The sequence below is a fragment of the Psammomys obesus genome, unplaced genomic scaffold (assembly GCF_907164565.1).
Source record: "Psammomys obesus unplaced genomic scaffold, mPsaObe1.curated_primary_1811, whole genome shotgun sequence".
Lineage (NCBI taxonomy): Eukaryota > Metazoa > Chordata > Mammalia > Rodentia > Muridae > Psammomys > Psammomys obesus.
Window position 1 is genome coordinate 14,079,331 of NW_026596109.1, and position 16,624 is coordinate 14,095,954.

The 16,624-nt window shown below is 37.6% G+C and overlaps 1 protein-coding gene across 2 annotated transcripts in view; it reads left to right on the forward strand.

The window, feature by feature from the left end:
• Spata6 (spermatogenesis associated 6) overlaps positions 1–16,624 on the forward strand; it is a 90,854-nt gene that overhangs the window by 16,692 nt on the left and 57,538 nt on the right. For both annotated transcript variants that reach the window (XM_055628951.1, XM_055628952.1), the window contains exons 2-3: positions 3,159–3,296; positions 4,423–4,471. In XM_055628951.1, the coding sequence (XP_055484926.1) occupies positions 3,159–3,296; positions 4,423–4,471 (187 nt within the window). The remainder of the gene's footprint in view (positions 1–3,158; positions 3,297–4,422; positions 4,472–16,624) is intronic.

The window sequence follows — 16,624 nt, forward strand, 5'->3', positions numbered from 1 at the left end:
TTACTTTATGTGATTTTTTTTTTGTTTGTTTTTCTGTAATTACTGGGGGTTGAAACTAGGGCCTCATGCACTGTAGGAAATTCCTGTGTCACTGAGCTACTGTCCCAGCCCTGCCATTGTCTTTTAAATAGGTAGGATTCAAAATGACAGAAAAAAAATAACAAACAGACAGTTCAGCTCAGCTGCTCTCTTTCTTCATGTAGATATGAGTTCCTGTCTAATATCCTTTAATGTCTACTTGAAAGACTTTAATACTTTACTACCAGAATTATGTTAGTATTTCCTTTGTTTATCTGACAATATTTTACTCCCTTTGTAAAGAACGGTTTTTCTGTTTATTAAATTATTTTTGAAAGTTCTCTTCTTTCAGCTTATCCATTCCATTTTTTTTTCTGGTTTCCTGTTATTTTTTTTTTTTTCTCCTTTTGCTTTTAAGATTTGTTTTCTTTAATGTCTATTGCTTTTTTTTCCTGAAAATTTAGTTATGATGATTATACTTTGGATCAAATTCGGGTCACCAAGTTTCTTTACCCATGAGCCTTCTTGCAGGCCACCACTTTTGTGTATGTTACAAATTGGAAAGGGACTCAATGAGGACAGAATGACAGATTTAGTTTTGATCAGAGTGGGAAATGAAGCTAACAGAATGAAATTTGCTGAGAAACTCGATTTTCATGATCAGCTGTAAATTATTAGGGAAAAAGTATAAAATGGAGTAGTTGAGAAGAAAATGGAATCAAAATATCTGACATAAAAATATTGTCAACTTCTATGTACCAAGAAACATGAAATTTCAATCCTCTGATTAATGCCATAGTCCGTGCTGACATGGCAAACCATGAGGGTTTCATTCTAATAGGAACGGTATTAGAGAATAGCACAGATGAACTGTCAGGCACGGTCCCAAGTGCTGTAAATGTGCTGATTTAATCTTATCAGACATTTACTTGTTGATCACTAACTTTCTTGTAACTCTGACGTTCATATATATGAAATATCTGTTGCTGTACTAAATAATCTGAAGTTTTTAATTCTGAAAGTTCATGTTTTTGGTATAAATGATGAGGAAAAATAAATCTCTGTCCTCAGGGAATTTATAACCAGATTAAAGAGCTATGACATCCATGACAGTTTCTTCAATGTATGTGGATAATGGTCTCACTATGAAAGAACTAGATAGTGCTGTTAAATTTTTTTTTTCGAGATATAAATATTTACTCTTTTGGATAAGGCTGATGTATTCAAACAGTGATGCCCATTTTCTAATAGTAAATTAAACAGTGTAGTGACAGTTTCAAAGAACATTAAAACAGTATTTAATACAGAGCTGACTGAATAAATCTATTAACTCATGTACATTGATAATGCATATACATAAAATCAAACATATTTCTTTTTTTGAGGTCTAGATTGTATCTTTTTTTTAATTTTGCTGTTAAAATTTAAGTCATTTGTGTACTATTAAGGTATCTCCAGATGTCTGAATGAGATATTATCATAACTGGCGAGTCGAGATGCTTTGGGTAGGTGATGACAGTCACATATGGCTTGTTGGGTGGCAGAGGTAAATGCAGATGAGGTGGAATGGAAGAGTAAGGAGCAGCATTCCTGCTTCTTAATTTCTATTGTTAGGTCTGAGAATTGCTGAAGGCAGACCTCAGACTTAGTCAGGTAGTATGTAAAAGCAAAGAACGTTTATTCTGTAGCGAAAACCAGCGTCCTGGGGTCACCACCTTCACAAAATGTTGGCAACAGCAACCCGGAGGGGAGCTCGAAGGCTCCTCTTTAAAGCCAGAAAGGGGGATTCCTACTGTGGCTACGTGACCTCTATTGGAACTGGCTGGTGCCCTGGAGACTGTGACTCGATTGAGACTGGCTGACTCCTTGGAATTAAGTCCTCTCACTATCACACTTTTATTATGTAGGCAATGAAAGAACGTTGGGTAAGAAATTGGTTATATATTTGGAAAAGAAGTAAAAATTCTATTCTTCCTTGAGACAGGGTTTCATTATGTAGCCCAGATATTCCTGAATTTATGCTTCTTCTGCCTCAGAGCCTTCAGTTATTAGGATTACCAAAACTGGCTCCTTATATTTTGAATACATTGTTAGGGGTTGGAGTATTATGTAATACTATTATATTGGATTCAAATCTTAAATAATTTTAGTATCCTGTTAATGGTATTTCTGAACAATATACTAGAATGTGTCAGGGATTGAAGAGACTGCTGTGTGCTATTTAGAAACTCATCATTTTCCCTACACACATTTTGTCAATCATGAGTGTGATCTGAGTGAGAATGGTCACTATAGGTCACTATAGGCTCCTATATTTGAATACTTGGTCCCATGTTAGTGGGACATGGAACTGTTTGGGAAGGATTAGGAGGTGTGACCTTATTGGAACAGGTGTATAAGGGGGTTGGGCTTTGAGGATTTAAAAGTCCAAACCATTCCCAGTTAGCTTTTTTTGTTTCATGCTTGTGGATCATGTAAGCTCTCAGCTACTACAGCCCCCATGCCATGCCTGCCTGCCTGCTACTCTCCACCATGGCTTCTAACCCTCTGAAACTGTAAGCCTCTAGTAAACTTTTTTTCTATAAGTTGTCTTATTCATAGTGTCTTATCACAGCAATAGAAAAGTAACCAAAACAATGAGAATGGGTAAATGCTATTTAATATTTAAAATACAATTGATTAGGTTAGAAAATGATTTTTTTGGCTTTGAAACTTTATCCTAACAATTCTTAGATGAGGATGTATGAACTACTCTCCATGGCATTGTGGAACAGATCCATGCATTTTGCAATTTTGTTTCTGTTCTTGAATATAATGCTTTATTTCTGCTGGGTGTTACTCCTTTGTGATTAAGTGATATTGTGCAACTTTGTCATCATTTGGTAGAAAATGAGATCCAGATTCTGTCTGTTTAAAATTATTAAATTATTAGGGCATGCCCTCCAAACAACTATATAGTTTTAGATGTGGCACAATTTACCAAATAGAAAAGAATAGGCTTCTAAGAGGAAAGACAATATAAAAGCAACTCTCTGAACTCTGTGAGCCATCCCGGTGAGCAGCGGCTGTTGGCTACCATGTTCGTGGGATAACTCAGTGAATTACAATGCATTTATAGCCACTTATCTCATTGCTTTCAGGTAACTTGTCCAGGAGTGGTGCTGAAAGACAAGGAGGACATCTATCTTAGTATCTGTGTGTTTGGCCAATACAAAAAGACACAATGTGTCCCAGCCACTTTCCCACTGGTCTTCAATGCCAGAATGGTGTTTGAAAAGGTGAGTTCAAAAGTCAGATCAAGTATTAACCAACAAAAATCCGAGTGATTTCAGTTTTGAATAAAATCTTGCAACACAAATTATTATTGCTGACTATGTACTTTGGTTTAATTCAAAAGGAAAGTTGTAACAAATTTAGACTTTTGAAAATATTCCTTTTATTATGCATTGAACAATTGCCTTTTGATGCGAAGCAGCCTATTTCTAAAATATCTTAGTGGGCTTCATGCAAAGCACGACATCTTGACTGCTGAATAATAACTTCTGTACAAAATAAGACACAAGTAGGTAAGTATATACCAGTTTTACTTAGGAATATCTTGTGCTTTTCTGTTTTGCCATGTGTCTCTTCATGTTCCTTAAAAGGACTGCTATTGGCAATTGTTATCAATCATATTCCCTTTTTTGATGGACTCATTTTGTCTTCTAGTCTTTCCCCCTTCCTTCCCTCCATCCCTCCTTCTCCCTTCCCTTCCCTCCCTTCTTCCCTTTTTGCTTTCTTCACAGATAAAAATCTTAAGTTCTTCTCTATTCTGTGGACTGTTGTAGGGACTGATGACACATGATAAACAAAACAAAACCATCTCTTTTGGAGCTCAAAACAAATGCATAAATACAATAAAAGAAGGGTGAGAGAATAGGGGAGAAATATATTTTTTATTGTTAAACAAAGCTTCAAAGAGACTAGCAGTTATTTGGAGGTCTAGTGGGGGATGGGAGAGCTATCAAACACAAAGAATTCTGTAAGGAATTCTTTTGCTGAGAGGCAGATCTAGTTAGAAAATGTAGTTGTGGAATCATGGAAAGCTGAGAGAAATTGGCAGTTCTCACTATTGTTGAAGATTTGTTTGGAGGGTTGGCATGGTGATTTATTCCTGTAACCCCAGGATTTGAGGTGCTTCCGCAGAAGGACTGAGAGTTCAAGACCAGCTTGGGCTACATGATGAATTTTTTCTCTCAAAAACCAAAAGCAAACCAAACCAAACCCCCCAAACAAACCAAGGTTTTTCTTTGGTTGGACAAGGAAAGACATTTTGGGAATGGGACTGGGTAAACAGCCTGACTGACAGCTTCTCTGGCTTCCTCTTCCCACCCCGCCCCTGCTGTGCTCTCGCCCTTGCTGCAGGTGTTCCCTGACGCAGTAGACCCTGGAGACGTGGTTGCACAGCTCGAGTGTAAGTTTTCATTTTCAATTACTCACTGAAAACATTTTAGAAGCATCATCTTTGTAATACTTGAGGTTAAATAAATGTTTAAAAGGTCTAGTAGGATTTCAAAAATGTTGACTTGAAACATTTTCATAATTTTTTAAATTTCACAGTCCACATGAAACAGTAAAGCACTTACATTTTTGCTGTGGATGAACCGAGACCTTTTCTTCTTTCTTTTTCAAATAAAGAATGACTTAAATATTTTTGATCAAGAGGTTTGAAGAGTTCTGATGGAGGAAATAGGTGGAGCATTGTCTTGTAAACAAAACTATTCAATGTAAGAATCACGAAAGTCAAGAGACTCACAGAAGCTTAAGGTAGCCTGGCTGAACATATCAGTGCCTTTTCCTCAGTAGGTATCGTTTATTCCTCAAGGCTTGGCTTGACAGTACGTTCTTCACTACTGTAGGGCTCAGCTGGGAAAAGCTACATGGACAGCGGTGCTAGCTGCACACTTGGGACAAGCCTGCTGAGGCTCTGGTTGTGAAATGGAGGGCTGATGTTTATGTTTGAAAGCTGAAAGGGTCTCAGCTTACACACTGATCTCTGAACCCCAAAAGGCCAGCAGTGCTGGTGCTGCCTGTCACTCTGCCTCCCATCAAGCTTCCCCTCACTCTTCACCCCCAGGGGAACCCGGCACCAAGCTTACATCTCAGGATAGAGGCTGCAAACAAGCCTGCCTGCTTGTTTTCATGGGAATTATGGTTAAGTGACTTATCCAGAGAATGCTTTGCAGGGGGACGGTGAAAGGGGGACAGTATCTTGTTACTTCATTTCTAGGACCTGACGTATTTTCCACTGGTATACAAGCTCAGTGACTATTGTTGCCTGTAGGCCTATACATTTGATATTTCCTGGACATCTTGTTCATTATCTGGAAGAGCATATATTAGAAGCATCGAGGGCAACCATTTATCTCATGTTGAAATTTTTCCATTGAAAGAAACAATATTTTCCTTGCTTTTTGGTCAGAAATTTTAGGGCATCAGATTACTACTTACAGATATTATTATTTGAAAAGTGTCATGATTTCCCTACATCAGGTTTTTTTTTTTTCAGCCTCTACTCATGAAGTGAAATTCTGCTTTTTAATGCCCTTTCAGATTTACCCTCTCTCATATCCTCAAGTGTTTGTATTCTATTGTTCATATCTCTGTATTTTGTTCTGTCTTTGTGACATTTAGTTTGGCTTTGTGTGTCACTTCCCAGATGACTTCCACAGCAACCTTCACCCTCTTTCCTGTTGTACAGTCCTCTCTGTTCTCTAATGATTTCTAACGTGGAAAATGAAAAATGCACTGAGTAGAGAGAATACTCCCCTCGTTGGAGTGATGCGATCGCCTTGATGCAATGATTTTTGAGGTTTCATTGACGTTGTGTTCTTGCTGGCCACCTGCAGTGCAGTTGGGCTGTTTAACGCCTATTGTCCACATGGTGTCACTGCACTGCAGGTGTGTCGATAAAGGCACAGGCACTGCGCTGTCGCCACACCTAACAAAACCAACAGTTCGCCAGTGAAGCCAAACATTCAGTCAGTGTTCCATTTCCTCACCTGTCCGTAAATGTCTTTTTAAAGTTAGTTTCTTAAAATGAGGAGGGGAGTGTGTGGAGAAGGGGGAGGAAGGGAGGGCTTGGGAGGGGAGGAGGGAGGAAACTAGAGGGGGGGATACAAAGTAAATAAAGTATAATTAAAAAAATAAACAAAATCATGAAATCAGCAGTTATATGAATAGAAACAAATCTTCCTAAGTGAGTAATCTCAGACCTAGAAAGACAAATATAGTCTGTATTTGCGTATACATGAATATTATCTGTTAATTCGATGATAACCAAGCTATAGTCTGTAGAAACACAGAAGGTAGGTATAGAGCAGGGAACTTTGATTATCAGATACATCTCTCTAGGAAAGGAAATAGTATAGACAATTATGAATTGTGGATGGACTGAAATGGAAAAATTATGTGGAAAAGTGTAGAGAAGAGGGTTGAGGGAGGAATATAGGGAGAGAGAATTAAAATTAAGGGCCATTTGAGGGCTGTATGGAAACCAAATACATAGCAACTTCATAGACATATATGAAGGTCATCTAAATGAAGTCACCAAATAATGGGGGAGAGAGAGGCCCAACTGGCCTTGTTACCAAATGAAGTTTCTAGTACTGGGTTCCTCTCCACAGACTGACTACAGAACCACATTGCCGCAGTGTCTTTGGTACAGAAGGTGTTCTTCTCATTATCAGAAGAGATAAACACCAACCCAGCCACAAAGGCCTTGACCCGTAATGCTGTCCTGTCTGCCAGATGTACTAGTGCAATGATGGAGCAAAGTTCGTGGGAGTGACCAACCAATAACCCATTTGACTTAGGGCCCACGTCATGAGATCAAACCCATGGAGGCACTGCTTGGGTGACCGAGGACCATAGCCCAGAGACCTATGGTGAAACTACTTTTTTAAATATACTGTTTGCAATAAAATGAGTTCCAGTGACATTCTGCTATACTCATAGACCAGCGCCTTGCCCATTCATAATCTGAGAAGCTTATTCCTGCAGCTGATGGGGACAAATTCAGAGAACCAGACAGACACTGTGCAGAGACCATGGACCATTCAGCCCTAAAAGAGATGTTTCCAGCAAATCCCTTCCCCAGAGCTGCAGAAGAGGAGACAGAGGAGAGGAAGGGAAGAGCAGATGGAGGACACACATAAAGGCAACACCCTTTAAATCAGTGCATCTCAACCCCTTTAGAGGCCACATGTCAGATATTTACATCACGATTCAAAACAGTAGCAAAATTATAGTTACGAAGTAGCAATGAAATGATGCAAAGATTGGAGATCATCACAACACGAGGAACCATGTTAAAAGGTTGCAGCATTAGGAAGAGGAGCAACCACTGATTTAAATGACCATGCTCAGTGCACACCCGGGCTCACATATACTCAGGCAGCGAGCTCAGGGCCTGCGTGGAGCAGCACCGGTTCTGTCGCATATTCACCATGGTTTCCAGCTTAATGTTTTCATGGAATCCTGAATATGGAAAAAGTTGTGGATCTGTTTTTTGTGCCTTTTATTCCTGTTTGTTTTATACAATTTCAGTGTGTTATTTTTTAATTTGTCATATTTAATTTTTATTATTAAAAAAATGAGGATCTTTGCAGGCTTTCGTGCTCATGTTATATGGCTATTTCTTTAGCTTCTTTTTGTCTGTAATGGTGTTCCACAGTTTTCTGTTTGTTTTAAAAACTAGGTTCTTCAGAATGTCCTATCTTTTATATTGGCTAATTGCTTCCTTACCAAAACTCTGTTTAGCTTGTTTATTGATTGTATTATGTAAGCTGCCAATTAGAACTGGGGGTGTTTGGATTCAGGATTATTTCACTTCACTTTGTTATTTGGCAGGAGTCCTTGATAGTTGTTGTGTGCTTATTGTATCATGTCAAGGGATATGAATATCCTTAGTGATGCAGAGATTGGTCATTTTGGTTCTAGGCAGCATTTTTCTGAAACTCTACCACAACTTTCTTATCAGCTTTTGATCTAGTAGCCTTAGCATCCACTGAGAAGCATCTTTTTCACTAGGGGTTGGAAAGCTTATTTTTATAATACACCATTCTTTTATGTTTACCAACTACAGTTTGTGGTGTGTGTGTGTATGTGTGTAGGTCAGAAGTGGATATCTAGTGTCCTCCTGGACCACTCTCCATGTTATATATTGAGACAGGTCCCTCCTTCCACTAACCCTGCAGCTTGCACTTTAGGCTGATCTGCTGGCTGGCTTGTTCTGGGGATCACATGTCTCAGCCTCCTGCCTGCTGGGGTTACAGGTGGGCACCACCATTCCCACAGGCCTTTTTTCTGGGTTCCAGGGGGAACTGAACTCTGGTCTTTAGCTTGTATGGGAAGTGCTTTGCCTAGTGAACCATCTCTACAGACTCTGTAATTTTTTTTCTTTATTTTTATTTTTTAAATTGAAAATAATTTTTTTCATATAATATATTCTGATCATACTTTTCATCCCCCAACTCTTTCCAGATACTTTCCTCCTCTCCAACCATTCAACTCTAAGCATTTAAACAAGTAGGCACTCCCTCTCAAAAAGCAGAATAAAAAACAGAAATAAAGAAAAAGCAGGAGAAGCACACAAGCACCTATGATATCTAGAAACAGTCTCTACCTGGGACTCCTGTAATATTTTCTTATCAGCTGGGCAACAGTTTTGAGATACAGTCCCCACTGAAGAGCCAGGACAAGTCTTTACAATGTCCTCTGTTCTTTCTTGTTAAATAGCTTCAGCAAAACTCACACATCGTGCAATCCATCTCTTGTTACTGTAGTTCAGCAATTTTCAGAGTACTTGTGCAAGTGTGAGACATCACACTATCCAGTTTAGTGTATTTCTGTCACCCTCAAACAGTCTCTGAGGTATATTTATAGGCAAGCCTCGTGTCTGCCTCCACTTCCTGGCAACCCTTGTCTATTTCTCTCTATAGATTTGTCTTTTCTCATTTTTTCCCTCTAGCTTCTTAATTTAGAATAATGTTTTTGAGGATCATTCACTTTTTCCTTATATAAGACATTTATTCCTTTTCATTGCCCAACAGTATTCTGTTATCATGAACATTTGGACTGTCTGGCTATTGTAAATAGATGATGAATCTGTAAGTATCTGTTGGCTTGTAGGCTAAGGCTATGTTTAAAACTTGAATATGTAGTCAACATACTTTAAAAGCCATTACACCATTTTACATTTCCTCAAGCTCATGCAGGTTTGCTTTTCCGTATTGTCCCCAAGGCTTGATATTGTTGGTCTTTTGGGATGTAGCTGTTTTGGTGGGTGTATAGACATATCCCATTGTATTTCAAATTTGCACTTTAACAATAATGATTTTGAACATAATTCTACATGCTGATTAGCCATTCATATGTATTAGAAAGTACTTATTCACATATTTTGCCTGTTTTAAAATTGTTCACTTGATAGAGACTTACATTTGGAATATTAAAAATTAAAATCCATAAATAATTTAATATGAAGCAAACAATTTTAAAATGTTTTTTATGGTCTGTGATTTTTTTTCATTATCGTTATAATATCTTTTAAGGACTGTATTAAGGCTATTGTGTCTTTTTTGTTTGTTTGTTTGTTTTATGCTTTTGGTATTGTGTCTATGAAATTTTGGTTAACCCAGGGTCACACAAATTTTTTTTTTCTGTTCTCTTGAATTTTAGAGCTATGATACATTCTGAGTTAGTTTTTAGTTATGGTCTGATGACAGTACAGCCTCCCCAATTTTTTTCTATGAATATCCAGTTGACACACTGGTTACAAGATTATCCTTTCCCACATATAATTGTCATTTGTACCTTTCTGAAAAGCCAGCTGACTGGATATGAATGTTTCTTTGGGCTCTGTGGTCAGTGCCATTCATCTACATATTTATCCTTCAGTGATACTGCCTTGCTCACTTTAGCCTTACAGAAACTCTGGCTAGCTTGTGCAAGTCTCTCAACTTCATTTTGGCTATTTCTGCATTTTTTTCATACTATGTGAATTATAGTGTTAGTTAATCTAGAAATAAATATAAACATTTAGAAGGCAGTTTGGTAGACACAATGCATCAACTTGTTTTTATTCTTTGATAACCATCTATTATTCATCTTTTCTTTCTGAAATGTACATATTCATCACACACACACAGGCCCATAGGCATACAAGTACACAGACACAGATGCAGACACAGACACACAGGCACATGACCCTGACAGTTGTACTGCCTGAAAATTGCTTCCTCACTAGTTTTTGGTCACTGCTCAAATTTTTCATCACGATCAAACAGGTGTTCTTTCTCAGCCCATAAGGTGCGCTCCACACTTGTCAGTAGTGAAGTCTTTGCTGTGTGGCCTTCTGTGCTGCCTAGTCTGATGTCAACCTAACACTGGGCAGGGTCACTGCAGAGGTGGGAACTTCAGTTGTGAAAATGCTTCTATAACCTGTCTGTAGCCAAGCCTGTAAGGCATTCATTTTCTTATGTAGTCATTGATAAGGGAGGGCCAAGCCATCCCTGAGCTGGTGGTCCTGTTGTTTTATGAGAAATCCAGCTGAGCAAGCCATGAGGAGCAAGCCAGTAACTAGCACCCCATCCATGGCCTCTGCATCAGCTCCTGCCTCCAGGTTCCTGCCCTGTTTCAGTTCCTGTTCTGACTTTATGATGAGTAACAGTGATGTGGAAGTATAAGCTAAATAAACCCTTTCCTCCCCAACTTGCTTTGGTCATGGTGTTTTATCACAGCAATAGAAATCCTAACTAGGACACCTTTGGAGCCCTTTCTTCTATACTAGGATATTTTAAGAGTGAACTATTATGGAATAGTTTAACAGAGTGCCTCACCAGGCCTGTGTTAAAGGCTGGATTGCCAGTGTGGCACTATTGACAGGTGTGCAATGTTAGAAGGAGGGGACTATGGGGAGTCCTTAGGTCATTAGGGATATGGCCTTGAAAGATGTTGTAGGAGCTTGGTCTCTTTCCTTTTTCTTCTGCTTCTCAAGCTCCTGAGGCCATCGCATTTGCTCTGCCATGATGCCCTTCCTTCTCCAGATGCCCATGCTAATACGGCTAAATAGGAATTTAGAGCAAAATACGGTGTAGCAGTTTGTGTCCTGGAACAGAGGCTAACAGCAGTCTGACACATCGGCTTGACGTGTCACCGCAGGGTTTTGAGCTACTGTTTGTGACTAGAATTTCTGGAATATTGTAATATATTTAATTTGTAACTTACACTAACAATACATGAGTGAATGAAAAATTTTACAGAGGAAGTAGGAACATAGCTCTTAGTTATACAATAAACGGATGCTGTAAAAGGAGACTAATTGACCCATGTGTTCTAGGAGATATGTTTACATTAACACACTGTTGGGCTTCCGGCCAATCAGTTCTATATAAAACATTCCCTTAATAATTTAGCATCTTTCTCCCCAAAGTATTTTTAATTGTAGTAAAATATACATAACATTAAATTTACCACCTTAATCATTTCAAGTGTACAGCCTAGTAGTATTAAATGCATTTATAATTTTGTGTGACAGTCACCCCATGCATTTCCCTAACTTCCTAATTTATCTTTCAAAATGACAGCATTAAGCAATAACTTTATTCCCCTTTTCTACCCATTCTACTTTGTTTCTATTATCATGAAAAAAGTATTTTATTGATGGAAATTGGTATTTGTTCTTTTTTGAGGACTGACTTCTTTCACATGGAATACCTTCAAGGTTCATGTTGTAGAAAATCAGAAGTTTCTTCTGAGTCTTCCATTTTAAACGTGTTTATAAAACATTTTTCCTGTTCCTTTGTTGATGGGTACTTGGATTGTTTATTCATTTTCAATATTGCTTTGTATATTTTTTAGCATTTTTGGAGGAATCTATTTTCATAGCAACTGTTCCATTTTACATCTGTACTGCACAAACCTTAGCATTTTAGTTTTGATTTAAATTTAAGTTTCCCTAATTGTCAGTGATGTGGTAAAACTTTTTACGTGTCCATCAGTGATTGTATGTATCTCTTCTGGAACAATGTCTATTCAAGCCTTATGAGCATTTAAGTTATTTTCCATTTTTTTTTGTATATAGTTGTTTTGCTTGTGTTTATGTCTGTGAACTACATGTGTGAATCACCTGAGAAGGCCAGCTGAGGACATTTATCCCCTGGGAATTCAATTACTGAGTGCTGAACTATCACTTGGGTGCTGGGAATTAAACCAAGGTTCTCAGGAAGGAGTGCTTGTAACCATTAAGCCATCTCTCTAACCTCTTGGCCATGTTTTAATTGGGTTGTTTGCTTTTAATTTTTCAGTTGCAGGAGATTTCTATTTATCCTGGGTATTACATTATTTTTAAATAATTAATTTGCTAGTATTGCCTTTTCTGTTGATACTGTGTTTAGACATACAGGAAACTTTAAGGTTTTCTAGTTTTTCCTGTTGTCACCTTTGTCTTTGGTGTCTAATCCACGAAAATCTCCAAACCCAATGTTGTGAAGCTTTTCTCCTACATTTTCTTCTATGTGCTTTAAAGTTTTGATGTTTAGACTTAGTCCTTGGTCATTTTGAGTTGATGTTTATAATTTGTATTTTAGGTATAGATGTAAAATCATTCTTTTGCGTATGTGTTCTCTGTTTTCTCATTACCATTTGTAGAAAAGATCCTCCTTTCTTTCACTAGATGGTACTGGCACTTTATCAAAAGAAGCAATTTGTAAGGATTTATTTTTGCGTTCTCTATTCTATATCACTAAGTTCTATCTCTTTTAGCTGCTCTCATGCTGTGTGAACAGAGCTAATCTTGTTTTTCAATTTGAATACCTTTTGTACATTTTCTTGCCTCCTTGCTCTAGCTATGACTTCTAGTTGAATAGATGTAATGAGCATCCTTGCTTTGTTCTTGATCTTAGAGAAATGTGTAGGTTTTCACCACTGTGCACTGTTTATTACTGGTTTTCCATATGTGCTTTTTATCATGGTGGGTTAGTTTACTTGTATTCCTAGTTCTTTCAGTATTCTTTATGAAAGATTGTTAAATCTGTTCCAAGTGAGATGATCACATGCTTTTTCTTCTATTTTCTTAATGAGGTATAATTTAGCAATCAATTTTCATATATTGAACTACCCTTGCATTCCAGGGATACATTCCTTTTTGTTATTGTATTAGTTGCTTTTCTGTTGCTATAATAGAATACCCTGACAAAATGCAACTTAATGAGACAAAGGGCTTGTTTTGGATTACAGTGCTAGAGGGGTTATACTCTATCATGCCAGGGAAGGCATTTCAATAGGAGTTTGAGCCCAGACTGACTGTCAGGAAGCAGAGAGGTAGAACAGGAAGTGGGACAAAGTTATACATCATCAAAGCCTGTCCCCAGTGATATGCTCCTCCATCAAGGACCTGTTTCCTGAAGGTTCCACAGTCTTGTCCAGAAAAGACCAAGTGTTCAAACATAAACTTATGGAAGACATTTCTCATCAAAACCACAACATTGACAATGTATAATACTTCTAATGTGTTTCTGAATTTTGCTTACTAGTATTTATTGATAGTTTTAGCATAAGGATTTTTTTTCTATAGCTTTCTTGTGTGTTTGAGTCTGGTTTTAGAGAAATACATCCCTTATATAATAAGGTACAAAATATCACCAATTTTTCAACTTATTCTGACAACCTTGAGAAAGATAGATATTAATTCTTCAATATTCACTTGTGAATATCAGGTCCAACACTTTTTTTCCTGGGGGATTTTTGACTGCTATGAAATATCATTATTAGAAACAAATTTCTAATAAGTTAGAAATTAGTTTTTATTTGTCTTTTTAAAAACTGTCAATTTCATGTAGGTAATGCAGTTTGTGTACAAGTATTTATATAAAAAAACAATAATAACAAACATCTTTATATACAAAAATACCTCGCAAATTTGTTGGTATTTAGAAAAGCAACTTTTGATTCTATTCTTGTCTTTATTATTTTTGTTTTACTTATATTTGTTCTAATATTTATTTTTATTTTCCCCTAAGTTTAGCTTTTCCTCATTTTCTGCTTTTTAAGCTGTAAGCTATTCATTTGAGATAATTTTTATTTTAATGTAATCATTCATAGTTAGAAATTTCTACCTTAACATTATATTCTCTGTGTCTCATAAGTTTTGATATACTGTAATTTTTCCATTCATATCAGTGTATTTTTAAACTTCCCTCATGATTTTTTGTTTATGATTGATTGTATCTTGGGTATTATTAATATTTATTTTACATTTATCTTTTAGTTAATCAGTGGTTATTTCTAAACATCTGTATACCCAAATCACCACACAGAGACTGGGATTTATTTAATTAACCTAGAGCACAATGCTGGGCAATAGTCACTCCATCCTAGATTTTCAAGCCTGCATAGTTTTCTACCATTCAGATTTCAACCATTATACTTGCTTTTAGTCATATCTTAGGTCCAGCTCATCTCTCCATGTGGTTCCAAGACCTCTCTTGTGGATTCTCTGCTCCTCCCCCCTGCTTCCTCTCTCTCCCCTCCAGACCAGGATGTCCCACCCTATCCTCTCCATTGCACAGCATTGGAGCTGGTTGTTTAAATGACAATATAGAGAACAAATGGTGGCGTGTTTACACAAACTTGAGACAGGGGATGCCAGTAACTATAATTCATCCTGCCCCATCCCTTCCACCATTGTAAGGATCTGAGTTTCTTCTACTTCTTCCTCCTCTGGTGTCCCGATGATCATACATTACATCCTTTGGAGTTATCCCACAATTCTTAGGAATTGTTCTTTGCTTTTGTCTTGTTCTCTGTGATGATCTGAAAGTTTTTATTGACGTATCCTTAAAGCTCTGAGATTTTCTCAAGCCATACACCACCTACCAATAAGCTCTCCACAGTCATCCTTTATTTCAGTTGTAGTGTTTGTGATATATAACATTTCTTTTTGTTCCTTTCTTAGAATACCCACCTCTGCTTACATGCCTATATAACCTTTCTGTCTTTGCAAACTGCTTACTTTTTATGCTAGATCTCTTTGAATTTTATAGTTTTTGAAAATTGTGGAGATATTTTTTGGTAATGGAAATAAATCCCGGATCTTATACATGTTGAGCAAGTTCTCTACACTGAGCCAAAACTCAAGTTTTTTTTTTTTTTCTTTTTCTTAATTCTTGATTCGATCACTCTACTTTCCTCATTTGTGTGATCAAGATCTCGCCACTGTAGTCTTTCATGTTTAGTTTTGCATGCACCTTGTTGAAAGCTAGTCATGGTGTACTGAGAAAGAACTGTTTTAGCTGTCCACTGTGATGTGTTGGTAAGGCCTGAGGAAAAGTGTTCTATCTTCTATAAGTAGAGCTATCTTTTGATGAACCCACACCCCTGTTTGGGAACTCTACCAGTGTTTCCAGACCTTTTCTCTCCTTAAGACAGAGTAGTTGGATAGCTGAGTAGCTCCTTTCTCCCATGTACATGTGTATTCCACCTTTTTCTGGTAGAAGCTTAGACTGGCTAGAATTGAGACTTCCCTTGTACCAGGTGAATTAGGCTTTTTTTTTTTTTTAATATAGCAGATAGAACCAGAGGAAAAACATTTTTCTTCCCAAAGAGAAGGCCTTGTTACAAATGCTCTGGCATAAATACTTCCAAATGCTTCCTTTACCCTGAAAATCAGAGAGAACTTTTCCCCAACATTCCCAGTGATGATCCTGAGGTAAAACTCAAAGCTCTTCCCTTCAAGCTACCATACAGGCCTCTACTTCTATATTTCTGCTCTGTTTTGATTGCTTATGTTTACCCTCCTTTATCCTTGAGGTCACCTTTTTGAGGTATATCAGAAGGGTTGCTCATCTCTGAGTCTTACACTGGAGTAAATTTTTCCAAGCGCCTTCCATTCCAGACTTTAAGTCTTACAGCACTTTTTAAGCCTGTGTCTTTAAGTGGTATAAATGGCACATTCTGAGTATGTAAAAGGCTCAGTTTCTGAATCTTCTGTTTTATTTCCTTAGTTTTTAATCTCAGTTATCTATGGCTGTGACAAGACACCATGACCAAGGCAAGTTATGAAAGGAAGCATTTAATTGGGGGCTTACTTATTACAGTTTCAGAAGACAAGTCCATGACTATCATGGAAGGGAGCCTGACAGCAGGCAGACAGGCAGGCACTGCAGCAGTAGTTGAGAGCTCACATGTAGATACAACAACCAAGATATAGATAGATAGACAGATAGATAGATAGACAGACAGATAGATAGAGCCAGATGTAATGGCATGTGCTTTTGAAACCTCATAGCCCACACTCAGTCATGTATGTCTTCCAATGAGACTATACCTCCTAATTCTTAAATATATAAGCCCATGGGGGTTATAGAAGCTCAGTCAAACCAACACAGGTTTAATCTTCTATGAACAAAGCCAACAGGTTCATCAAGTCAGGTTATCAGGCCACTGACTTGAGTTGCCAACTTCCTTTTCCTGACTTGCCAAGGCCATGTTTTCCCTTGGGGCTATAGATGAGCATTTCACTTTCCTAATTTGACTGTGCCCTAAGGCTCATGTTATGAGTTTACCA